This window comes from Cyprinodon variegatus, unplaced genomic scaffold (genome assembly GCF_000732505.1).
Source record: "Cyprinodon variegatus isolate N-32 unplaced genomic scaffold, C_variegatus-1.0 Scaffold748, whole genome shotgun sequence".
Taxonomy (NCBI): domain Eukaryota; kingdom Metazoa; phylum Chordata; class Actinopteri; order Cyprinodontiformes; family Cyprinodontidae; genus Cyprinodon; species Cyprinodon variegatus.
This window is the reverse complement of record NW_015151201.1, coordinates 296,915-314,031: the sequence shown is the minus strand read 5'-3', so window position 1 is coordinate 314,031 and position 17,117 is coordinate 296,915. Positions and strand designations below refer to the sequence as shown.

The window sequence follows — 17,117 nt, the reverse complement described above, 5'->3', positions numbered from 1 at the left end:
AGCCAATAAGAGAAAATAAGGCTGTTAACAACCTCATTTGCATCTGGACACTAATCAGTGACTCAAATTTTGGAGGCGACAAGCAGAATTATCCAAGCTTCTTAATTTGTATCTAAACCGACCATTAAATTGTTTTGTTTTGTTTTTTTGTTTTTTGCTAGAGAGCAGTCTGTTCAGATGGGCAACAGCTGGTTTCACAGAATCTTGGACGGCTCCATTCTGGTACAAGTGCTTCTTAATTAACATGCTCATGTCAATAGTAATTAAAAACTTTCTACACTGTGGGCAGTGAAACTAGTGGTTCCAGTCCAAGGGATGCTTGATGGTTCTTTTATTACTCATATACATCCAAACATTTTGTGTAATTGTTTTAAGCCTGACATTTAGGGTGATATTATATAAACTTGAACAACATTAAGTGTTTTGTAGCAGGACAATTACAGTATCCCCAAAACATATACAGTCAGAAAACAAAGCAGGTAAACGTTAAGCCTCATAAGCAAATTCCACAAGACCAAGACTTTTATTTTAGTGAAGATACATTGATTTTAATTGATCTGTGAGAATAAATTTTCCCGTTTAAATAAACACTACAAATCTAAAAGGCAAAGGGATCAAATGTCTGGGATAAAGACACTGGCAACAAAAAGTGTGTGGTTGAGACCAAGCTTGCCAAGGGATGATTTACAGGAAAAGTCGGGTCATATTCAGAATTCAAACTTCTGAAAGTACTTTAGAATTACATTATTACATACTGTTCAATAAATGATTAGTGTTCTTAATTAAGAGTAATTTTCATTTGAATGTGCTTTACTAGAGGCATCCATGGTTGTCAAAGAACACTACTGCCACCTACCGGTTTGTGATGTCACGGTGCGGTATCGGCTGTTGAGCAAGTCCCAACGCTGTATTTAGTGTTTGTCACAACGTGCTATTATCCAAGTCAACTTGAAAACAATCTTATACAAAATGTTAGCTAAATATTATGTATATTTTTCTTTGGCCAGAAGTTCGATGGCAAATCCTCCCTATTGAAGTTGGCAATCCAACGACGAACCCGTCGGTGGAGGATCATGAATTGGAAACGTGAAAAAACTTTTTTATTTTCCCTTTTACCTTTGATTTTTGATTTGATTTTGATTTTATATACTCTAATAATCCCAGAGGGAAAGTACTTCTCAGCATTTAACTCATCCCCTTGGGGAGCAGTGAGCTGTCATTGTGCGGCGCCCGGGGAGCAGTGTGGGGTTATGGGTCTTGCTCAGGGAGCTAGAGTGGCAGTCTGTGGGAGTGGGGGATCGAACTCACAACCTCAGGATTCAAAGCCCTATGCCCTTACAACATCCAACTGCCATGCATGTGGGCATCGTCAGTTTAACAAAAGCTCTCGTGGATTTCAATGGTAAAGTCCTCTGGAAATCTTCCATAATTGTTGTTGATTGCAGATGTGTCTAGTAGTTCCCATTGATTTGGCTTGTAAAGCGGGAAGAATGGCGCTAGGCTTACCGCACCGTCAATGCCATAAGATGGCAGGAGTTTGGTGTTACTATATTTGGGCAAAAATGTCCGGTCTTGGACTCAGTGATCACAATGCTTTTATTTATTTTTTTTTACTGATTAACGCTAAATTCATTAAATCACCACAAATGTACTATTTTTAGGTATAAAGAATGACCAGTTATTATTCCTTCTCCTTTAAGAAATTTTAAACATTTATGTCTAAGATATTTGTATGTAATCTTCATGCTGAAACTGGGACTGCTAAACATGGCAGAGATAAGATGGTCCAACAAACTTCACATGTAGATATTTCCTAAACATGATAACTTGGACTGTCCTTGCTATGTATACATCAACAACAGTGGCTTGGTCAAAAGTATGCATTAGGCCACAGAGTGTGACCATATAAGTGAGTTAGTCTTTTGGCATTTAACACCAATAGTTATACTTTAAGTTTCTTTATTGGTGCAGCAGCCTTGGACATGATTAAATGCAGGACACATCCATTGGCTGCATGAAACATCACATCCCCCTCTATGGTACCTAATTATCACATTAAAGGAAATCTGTCTCTAAAGACATCCATCAGATTCTAAAGTGATTTTTAAACATGGACTGTGATGCATGCAGTGTGAGTTTATATGACCACAAACACCCCTCTGTCATTTCCAAGCATTCAAAATGAGGCATGACTTTAGTTCTTGAGTCTGTGAAATCAAGGTGTCAGGTGGAGTCTGGTCTGAGTGATAATAGATAAGAAGGACAGCAGTGGGTGTTTCCTCCTGAATCAAGATCAATTACAGAGGCTTAAATCCTTCTCTGTCTAATCACCTTGCCAACCGTTCACTCATGCACCAAACAGATCAGTCAGGCTTTAGACACGGATCCTCTCATCCCTGTAATCTGATGTATAAAATCTGAACTGACAGTGTGACTAGGACCCATGGGAACCCCTCGCCACCGGCAAATGATAACCTACTGAGTTTTGGCCCAGGATAATCTCACAAGCTCACAGTAGACCAGAATGAATCGGCACAATGTTTCACCTCAACACTCTAGATTTTAACTGTAATTTGATCCCTTGAATTTTCCATTATATTCCTTTGACACGGAACTTAATCTTGGTGAAAACGTCATAAATTTCTCAGAGATTACACTCAGTTAATGCATTGAGTTTAATCTGTGATCTAACTCTACTTAAAACAAGTTTAATTTGTTTATCTTTTACTTTTTTGCTTGGATTTTTAAAACACCATTGGAAGGTAAAAGTGTCTTCACCACACATATATAAAAATCTAAGTTAATTTAAGTGTTAATTGATGGTAAGAACCTACTGTAGCTTTGAGGGATGCTGATTTGTGCCACAGCCCCGTCTCCTCCCTCTGTGTGCACCCGGACTTCTACCACATATTCTTTATCTGTATCCAGTTGAAGTCCAATGTAGGGAGTTTTGGTCGTGTACAGCGTGGAGTTAATATTGCCTTTCAGCTTGCAGAGCACCTGGATACATGAAGAGCGTAGTTAAAAAGCATGAAGTTCAGAGAAGATTTAGTCTGTAATGAGAAATGATTACGTTTACTTACCCTATAACTTTCTATAATGGATTCATTAGAAAATGGTTCCACTGCTTCCCAGGACACATTTACATACTTTTCCTTTAACTTTGTGGCAACTATTTTTTTGGGAGGTCGATCCGGAGCTGGTAAGTTAAAAAGAGCAACTTTCTGTCAGATCAGAGAATTATTATTTTGTATCATTTTTATTTTTTGTCATGTAAAGTCAAACATCTGTCATGTGTTTAGTTTTACAAAGTAAGTCACATAAGTCCGTGTTGAAACCTACGGGGTTTTTTGGTGCGGATCTTGATGGGTTTGCTGGGCGGTCCGTAGCCTGCAGAGTTGTAGCCTCGAATCTCAATGATGTAGTCTGAGCTGGGCTTCAGGCCCTCCAGCCTTGTGTGGTTTTCCTTTGGTGAGGCCCGAACCGTGAGACTTTCACTTTCTTGGTTTTGTCTCCAGTACTTTACCTAACGCAGACAAAACATTGATAGAAATGTTGACAATGATTAAATGGTGACTTTAAAGAGTTGAAAGGTGCTTTAAATCAAAGAAAAACATTTTAGAAGAAAGGAAGAAAAAAGGTGCATGGGATATATACAGTCATAAGTGTGTTCACATGTGGCAGCTTCTTTTTAGTTACAACAAAAAAATACTTTGTTCACTTTGTTCTAGTTTTTGTGTCTGGGGCATTTAAAATAAAATCATACAGTATGTGCAAAACCTATTTCAAATAAAACTGTGAGTCTTTGACAACCTGCTCTGACATATCTGGATTATGCTGAGGTTCTATGAGCATGAGAGAGAGCAATACGTCCAGCAGATAATAGAAAGCCTAAACAGAGTAAAGGACTCTTTATGTTTCAACTTCTTAAGCTTGAAATGTAATAAAAACCAAGTCCACATGTGACAAGTTAAAATTATTACAATATTTTAAAAGTTGTCCATACACAAGTTAAAATACACAGGTTTAAAAGACTGATATTTCAGTTAAAAAACCAAAAGTTAAAAATAATTCATATTTCATAATTATCATTTTGTTATGATTGTTTAACCCTTTAAAGCCAGATCCAAGAATAAAACAAAACAGAAAATTACTTTTTGGGTTTATTTGGCCTTTAAACAAAATATGTAAAAAGAAAAAACAGAAATACATTTTTGATATTAATAATTTATTACTATGCGATAAGTCAAGATTATTTTTCTGTGTATTCTTCTGCCCTCTGTTATCAGGTATATCTGATTGTGTACAATAGGATTTTGAGCAGTTTTTACCTTTAAATTATGCTAAAGTTGTCAGAAGCAAAAAATTTCAGAAACTGTATGTATCAAATATGATACATTTGGCATTATAGGGTTAAAAGCAGTGGCAATACAGTACTAAGAGTATTAATACTATGTACACTATTTACAATTTGTTAAGAGTTCGATGGTTTGTAGATCGATTGCTTCTGTCCAGCAGAGAACTGTGTTTTGCGCTTGCACAGAAAAGTTTTGGTGTTCTTTTGAATAAAGTAAAAGTGAGTAAAGACGTCGGCAGCATCTCCATTATTCATTTTAACCCAAAAGCAACCACGTACCTCTTCCAAGTTATCGGAGCAGAGGGCGCAACACACACATTTTAATAATACTATACATAGTCATTGCTATAAGAAGTTTCTCATTTTTAAGCTCAACTTAATCCATTTTACATTATATTTATTACATTACAGTGACGATACAAACTTTGAAAGCAGTTCTGCTTCTAGAGGTTGTTAGAGAAACTAAAATCAGATCAACCTGTAGTGCTATGTTAGAGCTTTACACAAACAGAAGATTGAAATGGTTAATAAAATCTCGACCAGCAAATCTCCCTTTTTTTTTGTTTGATAAGTGTTTTTTTTTAAGAGAACAGAAATTAAACCTTGAAGTTAATAAAGGAAGGTTGATCTTTTTTAAGCTGTTTTAGCTTTTATGAGCTTTCAACAATACCTGCCTTTGAACATGCTGGAATATAGATATTTGTTAGCCTCTTGAAATCTCAATGTTAAGCAAAAGATTTCATTGTTTTTTAATTTTAGGGATAGCAATTGCCTACCAAAGCTCTTTACTTATCATGGAAATTAGAGACTGAAATCATTTTAATATGTCAACTCTGTATTTATTTTGTGTTTGTTTCAGAATAGCGTAGCAATTCTCCAAATAATTTTTTTTACCCTGTAAGATTAAATAAAGCTTTACATTTTTTTTTTTTTGTATCTTTTCACTCAGAAATTCAACTGTAACACTACAATTCTTAGAATATTTAGGATGTACAATAGTTTTAATTATAAACAAAAGTTTCTTGATCAAAATTTGGTTTACTAACCTGGTATCCATCTATACCAGTGTCTGACTGAAGCAGCCAGGAGACGGAGGCAGCTGTGGCAGAGAGGGCTTTCCCTTCAACGGCTTCAGGAGCTTCAGACGGAGCTAAAGAGGAACCAGAGAAAATATACAAAATAGCCAAGAGGTTATAACAACAGAGGAATTTTCCATTATCACTTAAGGTGACTAAATCATCATAACTTCAAGTTAGGTCTGACGGAAGCCCTCAGAAAAGTAAAAGATTCAGATTTTTTTTTTGTTTTCAAGTATACATAATGCCAGAGTAAGGTTTTTCAGAGTCCAATCCTCCATTAATTCTAATGTTTATCAGATGGTGTGTGAGAAAATGTGAAATCATCTGAAAAAAGATAAAAGCTGAGGCACAGCTGAGCAGTTTTCTAGAAATAGGGTAACAACAGTTATCAGGATGCAGTTTCTTGAATTTTTGCTTGGACAGCACTCTTTTCTGTATTTTTGTTTTTGTTAAGCACAATCAAACAATCTTTTTTTTTTTCCATGAACGACAAAATAAAATGCGTATGAGGCCATTTTTAAGTGAAGATTTAATTTCATGTCTGATGCTCTTATTTCTCATAGCTTAAGTTTCCAAAACGTTTCAAATCATTTCTGTTTTTGCGAACTTTTCTAGATAATAGGACAGTATCTTGCAACAGTTCCAGTTTAATGAGCACTTTGTGACCAAATTCCTGCTTGATAAAATTCGGAAAAGAAACTTGTATTTTAAGGGGTGTTTTTGTTTCTTTTTTTGTTTGTTAATTTGTTTTAAAAACAAAGACAATAACAGAAAAAAAAGAATCTGTACATTTTTTAATTAATATTTTACATTCATGGAATGTTGTTTCAATAACTAATAATCAGACTGAAACACAAAATGTATTCGGCATACTCTGATAGACATCCTTTTGCTAAAATGTGAAACAAATATGGCATGAAACCACATAAAAAAGTTACACTAGATGTTTTTTTTTACTTTTCCTTTGAGAACATCACTGGAGGCTGAATATTTTTTTCATAAAGAGTCCCATTTAGAGCACTTAAAGAAATACATGCTGCTACAGAAACGTCAAACAGCTACTGGCATATTGGACCAATATCATTTTTAATACTGTACACAATACTGCACAGGCTGTTCCCCAACATACTGGAGGGAAAACACGCATGAATGATTTCACAGTTATATCCTCAACAGGCTTAAATTTCCTAAGAATGTTATCCTGGCTGGAAGGCTTCTCTGTAAGCCATTATGTCTGGATTGCCAGTGTTTATCTCAAGTGTTTGTCACTGGAAGTTAATTAGTCCAAACATTTTGCATCCCGGCTCAAATGATCAGCCTTTTTTTGTCTAACAAGGATCATTAAAATCTGCCTGCAATGAAAAACTATATTGTTAGTTTTCATGCCATAAAATCAATTTTTAAAGTGCATGGCTTTCTTGGTAAAGGTGAGCTTATAGAGAGCTGTGTACTTACGGTCCTGAGCAGAGTAAATGATGGCTGTTATGCTGTAGGGTCCCTCTCCTTGGCTGTTGAAGGCTTTAACTTTGACTTCAAACTTCGTCATAGGTTTCAGTTTGGGGTCTTTGTAAACATAGCGCTTGGCTCCAGGGTCAGTCACTTTCACCCTGTTCCACTCTTTTTCTTCAAGTGGTTTAAACGCCACTATGTAGCCAAAATTAGACCCAAAGTAGTACTGTGGCTGGACTGGCTAAAACAACAAATTAAGGGAAAGAGAACAGATAATCATATGATCTAGAAAATAAACCCTTTAAAATATTATCTCTTAACTAATCGGAAAAGTATCGAAAGGATAAAACCATTTCTTACTTTGTTCTTTTCTCATAATACTTCATAAAACTGGCTTAGTGTGTAATCCAGGCTTAGTTTATCATCTAACTTACTTTGTTTTAATTTGGGTTTTATAGACCTAGTTTGTTCTGAATCTGAATCAGTTACTATGGCAACTGAGCAAACCAAGTCTTCCCTTACACTTATATTCATGAACATGTCTGATTTTCTAGAGAATAACAGCTCAAATTATATCCTAACTGTAAAATCAGACGGTGGCGGTCCTCCCCCAGTCTTTGTTACATCCCTTTTTTTTTCCAATATTTTGTCATCTTTTTTTCAAGCCCAAGCATTATTCCTGCTGACTCGAGTCTAACTCTGAATTAAAAGCAGGTAAGAGCTCTAAAACTAGGACTCCAATCTCCAGGCTAAATAGACTAAAACTGAACAAAAGCATTTGACAAGATTTTAACTAAAATCTATTTTCTTTTTGTCCCAACCCTATAGACCAAACTTCGGCCCTATGCCCTACATAATAGAGTGTTTACATCGTTTTAGATGAAAGTCTGAACGTCTAGTGCAGCTGTCACCAACCTATTTACAGCTGAGGACTAATTCAGGGGCACTGAGTCACAGGAAGGGCTACCAATACTGACCTATGAATGGCAAGGGTCAATGTTCACCTAAACTTCATATATTATATACATATCTTTATCGTTTCTTTAAATTTATAATTTTCTTTTAGACATTTTCATTTTGAAATGTCTATAAATGCTTAAATGCCATATATGATTAAATGATGAAATGTTCTATAACCCAATTAAAAAAAGAAGAGCAACAGAATACAGTGAAATTTCAAACGTAGCTCACTGTTGAGTTGTTCTATTTTCAGAAGACTCTAAGGGCACCCCTTGTGGTCCTTGAGGGCCCCTTGGTGCTCGTGGGCACCATGTTGGTGACCCCTGGTCTAGTGGATAAAAAAAGTAGTGGACTCGAAATTTCCCACAATGCACTTTTAAAAGCAGTGATCATCTATGGTGATCAGATGAGCAAATACATCCCAGAATGCTTTGTGAGAGCTCTCCTCGCAAGGCATCATGAATTTGATGTGGTGACGAGAAAGAATAAAGATAGGGAGTGAAAAGTAGGGATAATCTGTCCGAATACTCAGTTAAGTGAGTTCACTATGAAATCACACTATATAATCCTGGCTCTATTTAGTGATTGAGCGTTTGTAGGGGCTAAGGCAGACATTCGGACACAGCCCTCTATTTAAAATGTTACATCTAATACATCTATCTCTAATGAAATATTCTGTTGATGATGAAAAAGGCGACCTATGCCTTTAATGTACAGTATCAGCAATGCCGTGCCAACCTTCTTCCCTGGATGTATTGATGACAATAAGAATTCCTTTTTCCCTTTTTCTGTTAACTTTATGTTTCTCAGTGAACTGAGTGATCAGCTGCACGATCTGCCTGTGTGTGTCTGCTAAGACTGATTAATGGAACCTGTCTTGCATTAGTGACATTAAGCAAGCAAAGCACCTAATGATGATATCCAGTAATCGCAGCTTTACATGTTTTGTCAAACATAAGTCAGGATAAGGTGTCCAAGTCTTGCTTTTCGACATGAATTTTATGAATAAGCATAGAAAGAATCCATCCATGTATTTGTTTTTTCTTCTTTTTAACCTGTGTTGGGATGAAATAATGTTTATGGGAAGACCTGTATGACTGCAGTCTGTGGAGGAACATGTATATGATATCATACACATGTTCATAACAGCAAAATAAATAAGAAAGTATAGAATAAGAACAGGGATGATGTTAGGGGATAATCCAAGGCATCTGAATGCTTCACACTTCCCCACAGTTACCCTTCCATCAGAAGAGGAAGTGATACCAGACACTAAATATTCGAACAATAATCATACAAAAAAAAACAAATAAAAACTTTTTTATTAAGTTTGACCCTTATTTTGAATTAGAGGGTTCTGCTGGATTTAATTGTAACTTGAAAACTCAGTAATTTAAGTCACAAGCTTATATATAAAGCATTGATCTGTAAAGTGTAATTTTAATAAAAGTAATAAAACTTATAAATGAATAGGCGAAATGACAAACTGAAGACATTAAACAATCTTTGTCAGCTCTTACATAATGATCTGCATGTTGAAAAGGATCGACCTACCGTCCACGTGATGGTCAGCTCTCTGCTGGCCCCTCCGCCCCCGTCTACATTTGAGGGCGCCACCACAGGAACTAGATGAGACAGCGAGAGCAAAACTTTGAGCCCACATGCTTTGAATCCACACAAACAAAGCCAAACCCACACGGGGCTGTAACCAAGCCCTGGCTTAACAACTGAGACATCTTTCTTCTGCAAACAGAGTATCAATGTCTTCTACTGCGCAAAAGACGATCCCTAACGTGTGTGTAGGAAACTTGCCAGCACATTTTTAAGTAGCTCACCTTCATTTAATAATCATTTTCTAAAGGACTTAAAAGTCTGCTTTGCCTAAAGTGCTCATTTGTTGCATGTTAGGCTACAATGTTTTTGTAATCACCTTAATGTAAATCCTGCTGAAAAGCTTCAAGACTAATATTTCACATAGTAGAAAGAGAAAGTGTAACTACAAAATACAGCGATAGAAGGCCGTAATGCATTTTTCCTTCTTCTCTTACATTTCCTTAAATATTTTTATTTTTTTTTAGTTTTTGAAATGACACCTATAGTAAATAGATCTAAAATCCACACTCGATCCTACCTGATTCCAGGGTTGTCTCTTTTTGCGACGGTCTGCTGGGTTCTCCTGTACCCAGAGTGTTGGTGGCTATGACCCTGAACTCATATTCTGTCCAAGGGAACAGATCCACCACTGTTGCTGTCTCTGCATTCCCCTCAACATCAGCCGGTGCTAAAACAAAGCAAACCCAGAAGAACGTGGTCCTTGAATTAATTTACAAATATCAAATATTACATTTTACAAAATTACAACAAAAATCTTTTAACCTCTTAACATCCACCTCATTATGGGTAATCCTTTCCTATTTAGCATTCCCAAATGGAAAAGCAAATAATTTAGGAACTGTATGCCCAAATTACATGTACAATACATTATTTGAAAGCTAAAATTGAGTGACTAGAACACAGACCAACCTGCATCAATTCAAACATGACTCAAAGTTGTTGTTTTTTATTCTCGGAAATGATAAAGCTTTTTATGAACAGCAGTAATAAATACATTCTTGAGAAAAAGCAGGTTTTATTGTATTATATTTGTTCTACGTCATTTCAAACACAAATGCAGAAAATTTCAGACCTCTAGCTATAACAGTTCCAGAGCTGTAGGGTTTGGAACTTTTGGTGTCAGCTTGGAGCTGCATGCAATGGCTCCACCTGCTGGTAATCATTTTACAGGTGGAATTTTATGCTTTCTGGTCGCTGGTGGGTTTTAAGAGGTTAAAATGCGTTAAGTCTTCAAGATAGAAGAACAAAAAGCATTACAATATTGGGAACAAAAGGGAAAAAATACCTTTTTTTATGATAACAATACTCAAAGTGTTGTGATGATGAGGTTAATTAACAGTCAGTCAATAATGCAGGATGTATTTTTATGTTTTGGTAGGTTTTACTAGTTTGTAATCCTACATTGTCACTGTGTGAAATCAACATCAGCTTTTTTTTCCCTATCTCTTGCATTCGGCGGTACTGACATGTTGTGGCGATCTTCCAGACATCTTTCGAGAATTGGTCTCTGTATTGAATGGTGTACTTGGAGATTGGACTGTGGTTGTCAGCTCCACGGCTCCACTGCAGCGTAACGTTCCTGTCACTTTTGTGAGCTATACGCACCCCACCTGGGGCACCAGGGGGCCCTGGAATGTAGAAAAGATTAATAGAGAGGCTTTAAAGTCTATTGGTGCAGAAAGCAGATGTGGCAGAAACACAATGCTAAGGCCACTCATAGAGGTTTGAGTAACAGGCAGACAGAAAAATGATGTGATTAGAGGAGCTTCAGCCTATTGAAACACAACATATTACATCCTTTTTCGTTTTTCTTCTTAATTTTATACAATTCAATATAAAATTCAATTCAGTTTATTTCTATAGCGCCAATTCACAACACAAGTCATCCCGAGGCACTTTACAGTTCACCAATCATACAGTCAAATTGATTCAAAGTTTTCTATCTAAGGAAAACCAGTTAATTGCATTCCCTCATTGACTCAAAGGCAATCCCTCACACTAAGAATGCTTGTAGCGACAGTGGAGAGGAAAGACTCCCTTTTAACAGGAAGAAACCTCCAGCAGAACCAGGGTCAGTGTGAGCGGCCACCTGCTGAGGCCGACTGGGGTTCAAGGAGACAGAAGCAGAGACACAAAAAGCAGCTGTAAAGGCGGCACAAGCCTTTCTTTAGGGTGTTAGATAGTAGCAGTTATAAAGTCAAACTTTGTTGAAGCTTTTTTTTTATTCTAATGTTTCCTCTTGGTACGACTGCAGCTCCTGATTCTTCCGTTTGGGACAGAGAAAGTATCCTGACCCACAGCATTGAAAAGCAAATAAATTCCCTTTTAAAAGTCATAAATCAGAGCTGAGAAAAGTAAAGGGAATATATTCAGTGTTTAACTTTCACCAATATATCACAGCTAAATGCTAATTTGTATAAAAAACATACACTTTAACTAAGAAAAATAAGCATGTTTAATTCTTAACTTTTGGTACAGGTTTCCTGTCCTACATTAAAACATAAATCTCATAAAAAAATCTTAATAGTGTACTTGAAAAAGAAAAGTCATAATGCATTTTTACGGCACAGAGTGAAATTCATTTTCTTAGACTGTTTTACCATCATACATACAAGCAATACAAAAAATTTGTGATACAAACATATAAAATTACAGAATGAGGGGGTAGACTGGGTGGCAGTTCTCTAACTCAAAGTCACTGACAATCCTCCACAAGGAGGGTCAGTGACACAAGGTTATTGCTATAAAGCTGGTCTGTTGAAGAGACTGTTTACAATCACATTATGGGGAAGTTTAGTGGGAAAAAAATCTGCTAGAAAACAACAGCTGAAGCAGAAATTGTTCAAGGATTTTATGGAAATTCTAAAGGCATGGACTGTGAGTTTATTCTTTATGTTCCACCACAGAGAGAGAGATAGCCAGGACATGGGAATCGACTGTGGATGTTGATATATTTTTCAGTAAGCTGAAATTTCGTTATTGCAAATCCAGATTTTATAGGTTTAATTTTCTATTCCAAAAAAGTAAAAAACAATCCACTGGACTTTGTTTCCAAGTTTGAAGACGTTTCACTTCCCATCCAGGAAGCTTTTTCAATTCAAAATGTCAGAATTAGCATTGAGTTCCAAGCTTTATGGAGTAGCCCAAATAAAGCCTTGTGTTGGCTTAGGAAACATGCAAGTTGAAGCGAAAGAACGGGTCTGCCCCTTGGGAATGGGGAGTCATTGGGTTCTTTGTTTGCCTGCAATACCCGATACTGGCCTATGCCTCTGAAAGGGGGGTCGTTAGGGGGGATTGTTGGCTCTGCTGAACAGGAGAGATGTTTGGTCCCCTGTATTGGGTTGGGGGTTGCGATGATAGTGGGAGGGAACCAACTCTATCGCTGCAATTGTAGGTTTTTGAAAGCTGAAACCTGAGTCTAAATGGGGGGGATTCAGAAGCGAAAACGTCTTCAGACTTGGAAAAAAAGTCCAGTGGATGATTTTTAAACTTTTTTGGAATGAATATGACCTGGATAATCTTCACCAGCATGTTGAACTTTTACATTTTCAAAAAACTTCCAATTTTTGATTAGCTGTAAGCTAAAAACAATTTAAAAAAAAGGACAGAAAGACAATGGAGCTCTCTAATTTGCCTATTACTATTTCTATAGAGGAAATAAATAAACTATCAAGATTATTTTAATTTATGGAGATGCAGCAGTATGTCTGAAAATCAAAGAAAACCATTGAGAAATGCTACAGAGTCTGGCCTTTTTTCTTCACATATTGAGAAGAGTCCTGAGTATTTTCTTTTATTTGAGGGCAAATAATACATATAATACAAATACATCACTACGGTAAAAATTGTTCCTCCTGCAAAAAATATTCTTCATAAGCTGTGATAAACTGCTTTCAGTTCTGATGCAAGTTAACACACCATTAGCTTTGGTTACACTTTGGGAAATCATCACATCCTGCTGCTGTGCCTTCACCTGGCTGTCTGTCAGCACCTGCCGTGAAAGCAGGAAGCCAAACCAGGACACTGCAGGGATCACCGCCACTCTGGATCACTGCTAGAATTCCTAAGTGCAAATCTAAGAAAGCCATTGTCTTGTAATACTGAGCTTGTTTCATGACCAGTGAAATGACTGTATGGCAAAGATGAAACACTGAAGGTTGGCAGTGTTTACTTTGTTTGAAGCGAGAAATGAAGTGAGGAAATCAGCAGCTGTCTGTCATGATATAGCAAAGAAAGATAGAAATCTATGAGTCATTATCTCCTCATCCCATGACATCACGCTTGATTCATTCATTAGGCCAGATGGTAGCTGACACCTTTTCAAAACATGTTTCACAGTCACAGAAGCATTACTTGTCACATTCAGTTTCTTCATCTACTGTGACTCTGCAACCTGATCGTCAACTCATCAGAATTTCTAACATAAAAAATGTTTTCTTTAGTTGCCATTTTCAGGTCCAACCAACATGTCTACTATTTTTTAACCATAATGGTGAAATAATTTACCATATTTACCTGTAGAAATCAGTCATTTTTATTTGAACTGGCTGAAAACGGGTGAGTGTGTGAGTGCATGGTTGTTTGTCCTGTTTGTCTCTGTGTTGCACCGTGATGGACCGGCGAGCTGTCCAGGGTGGACCCCGCTTCTCACCCGTAGACAGCTGGAGATAGGCACCCACCCCCCCTCACGACACCACTTGGGATATGCACGACAGAAAAAAATGGATGGATGGATTGACTTTGTTTTATACCAAGAGCTTTTAAGTTATGCAGGCAAAACAGGATTCTCAGCTAAATTAATTCCCATGTCGCATTTAAGCCAGTGCACCATGAATGCACCCTGCGACCCTGCTTGGGATAAGCATGACGAAAAATAAATGGATGGATGGATGGCTGAAAATGGATTTTGTTATCTTATTAGGGTTTCTATATTTCAAGTAATCATTGCAGATTTAGTTTTCATGGAGCTCCAACTTAAAATTACAAATTGAATCCAGTGTTATCTTGTAGATAATAAGTTACCAGACAGAAAAGGTTATGATCTTGTTGTGTCGCACCAGCTAAAGAATCAAGAATCTTGAAATCATCTATAAACTTTGTCATACTGAGCCCACAATGTAATTTTACGGAGACTTCATGGCTTCGAATGTTTACATATTGCATTAACAAAACAGTAGATGACACTTTTGGAGAAATATAAAACACCCTCAAAAAAAACATAAAATAAATGCACCCGTTCAGAAAAAACAAAGAGAAACTCTTTGAAAAAAAAAAGAATGTACAAGGTCCTATCATAAACTGTAAAAATACAAGGATTTACACCTGTAGATAAGCTACTAAAAGTCAGTTTACAGTTTGATTAGTTTTCACCCCCTTACTAGGATAAGGACAAAGCATTTAAAAGGTTTACCAAAAACTTATGACCCAAAAAATAGAGGACTATTTAAAAACTAAAACTACACACTGGAAAAACTATCTAGAAATATGTAAAAATGTCTTAAATTAAGTGTATTTACCCTTAATTTGAGTAGGTAAATTAAATGATCTGCCAATGGAATTGATATTTTTACTCTTAAAATAAGATAATTACATAAAATGCAATTGAAATAAGACCCAAACAAATGTATTTTCTTAACTTAAATGTAAATTGTCTTGTTCTATTGGCAAAATGTCATTTTTACCTCCTCGATTCAAGAATAAATGCACTTATTTTAAGAAAAAATTACTTTTAATTTTTCAGTGCAGAGCTGCTACACTGCAAAAACAATCTAGAAATAGGTCAAATGTTCTTAAATTCAGTGTAAATAAGATGATTTGCCAATAGAATGAGTAGTTTTGCTCTTAAAATAAGACAATTAGATAATATGTACTGGAAATAAGACAATGTAATTGTTTTTTCTTATTTTAAATGTAAATTGTCTTGTTCCATTGGCAAAGTGTCACACTTACCACCTTAATTTAAGAAAAAATGCACTTATTTTAAGAAAGAATGACTTCAATTTTTTGCCGTGTATATTAAAATGTCAAAAGGTGAAGCTGTTTTCAACACCTTTACAATAACTTGTTTCAAAGATTTATAACTCACCCCGGACGAGCAGGTGGGCTGAAGCGGTGGCGTTGTCAACCTGGGTTTTAGCGGTGCAGGTGTACTGTCCACCATGCCTCAGTTGAGCTTTTTTGATCAGTAGTTTAGAATTTGAACTTCCATTCTGCATTAAATGACACATCAAGAAAAAAAAAATATGACCAATTTATCTGAAGGGAAAAATTATTTCCTCCACCCCAAAATATGAAGAGTTTTGCATCAATGTTGAACTCCTTTCGTTTGAGCTATGACCGGGTGGACTCTCGCCTTGAAAAGCAAAATCCTCCAAGAAACCACACTGCACCACAAACCCAAATTAGTTTCACTAATGCAACACAAACAGAAATAAAAACTCAACTCCCTTTTATTAAAAGGGAAATTCCTACTGACAAAAAAACAGGTCATCAATCACAGTCGTAATCTGGCGGTTGTTGACTGAGTGGAGAAAGAAATGGGAAACCACCAGTTTAGGAGAAGAAGACACTGTTTGCTATTATGGGATGTTTTGGAGAAGAAGTCGTGTCCACATCATGGAAAATAAAGGCAGTTATAATTACAACTGGTAGATGTTTTTTTAAGGAGGCATGGAAGATTCATTTTGAGGTCATTAAGTCGACTCAAGCTGTACTGTTTTTCCATTTCAGATATCCCAGTATTAACATCAGACTCCAGAGTAGGACTTTAATCCAGCTCAATAATACATTCAGTCCCCATCAGACCAAATATCAATGATTACTCACCAGGATGCTTTCATAATGTGTGTTCTCTTTGTGCAAATCTATCACTCGTCCATTCAGGGACCAGATGAAGGTGATGTCCACCGATGGGTCATATGATGCTGCACACTCCATCCAGGTGTCGTCGCCAGCGTGAATGTCCGCATTTGAGGGTGCCAATGTGATCTTTGTTGACTCTTGATAAATAAAAGAAGCAGAGAAGCTAATGGCAAGAATGAGGATTGCTGAAAATTTTTTTGTTGTTGTTTTGTTTTTTTCATTTGAGGTTCAGAAGGGCAAAACAATGAGAATTTCACCAAAAAAGAAAATGCTTAAGGATGCATTTAGCAAAACAAAAAGACACATATTAACTAGAAGTCAGGGTTAGGTAGGCATTCCGCAAACACAGGCCTTCCTTGTGTGACATCATGAAAAATAGACAATATATCAGGAATAGATTATCAAGCCATGCGAATCTGTTTAAACTAATTTCTTAAATTTCTTTCATAATGACAGGGGCAAATCTTCCTACTTGCATTTTTTTTACGTTATAATCATAATATTGTATGCTAATAATTCATTATAAAGAGATGTTTTATAACTTTGATTTTGTCTAAACCTTTATGAGCTTTTTTGAGATTGGAGTTTTTTTTAATGGTTAAAGTGTGCTGTAAGTCTAAGGGACTCTTGGTTGAACCCCAAAAACAATATCATGGATTTTTTTTCTGAATGAAAGCATTGGTGTGGTTAAAAAATAAATAAATAAAAAAAACTTTTCAGAAAAGACAGGTCTGGTTCTCCAGTTTTTCTACAGCTCGGCTTCTCAGCATGACACTTTCTGTATTTTACCTCCACTG

General features: G+C 36.3%; 1 protein-coding gene across 6 annotated transcripts in view; it reads right to left on the bottom strand.

The window, feature by feature from the left end:
• The window catches only part of LOC107098116 (contactin-1a-like), a 104,617-nt gene that overhangs the window by 3,735 nt on the left and 83,765 nt on the right, over positions 1 to 17,117 (bottom strand). For all 6 annotated transcript variants that reach the window (XM_015395588.1, XM_015395589.1, XM_015395591.1 and 3 more), the window contains exons 14-23: positions 16,285 to 16,457; positions 15,545 to 15,668; positions 10,926 to 11,087; positions 9,977 to 10,126; positions 9,400 to 9,470; positions 6,892 to 7,126; positions 5,404 to 5,507; positions 3,343 to 3,526; positions 3,084 to 3,199; positions 2,835 to 3,000 (exon numbers count right to left, since the gene is read on the bottom strand). In XM_015395588.1, the coding sequence (XP_015251074.1) occupies positions 2,835 to 3,000; positions 3,084 to 3,199; positions 3,343 to 3,526; positions 5,404 to 5,507; positions 6,892 to 7,126; positions 9,400 to 9,470; positions 9,977 to 10,126; positions 10,926 to 11,087; positions 15,545 to 15,668; positions 16,285 to 16,457 (1,485 nt within the window). The remainder of the gene's footprint in view (positions 1 to 2,834; positions 3,001 to 3,083; positions 3,200 to 3,342; positions 3,527 to 5,403; positions 5,508 to 6,891; positions 7,127 to 9,399; positions 9,471 to 9,976; positions 10,127 to 10,925; positions 11,088 to 15,544; positions 15,669 to 16,284; positions 16,458 to 17,117) is intronic.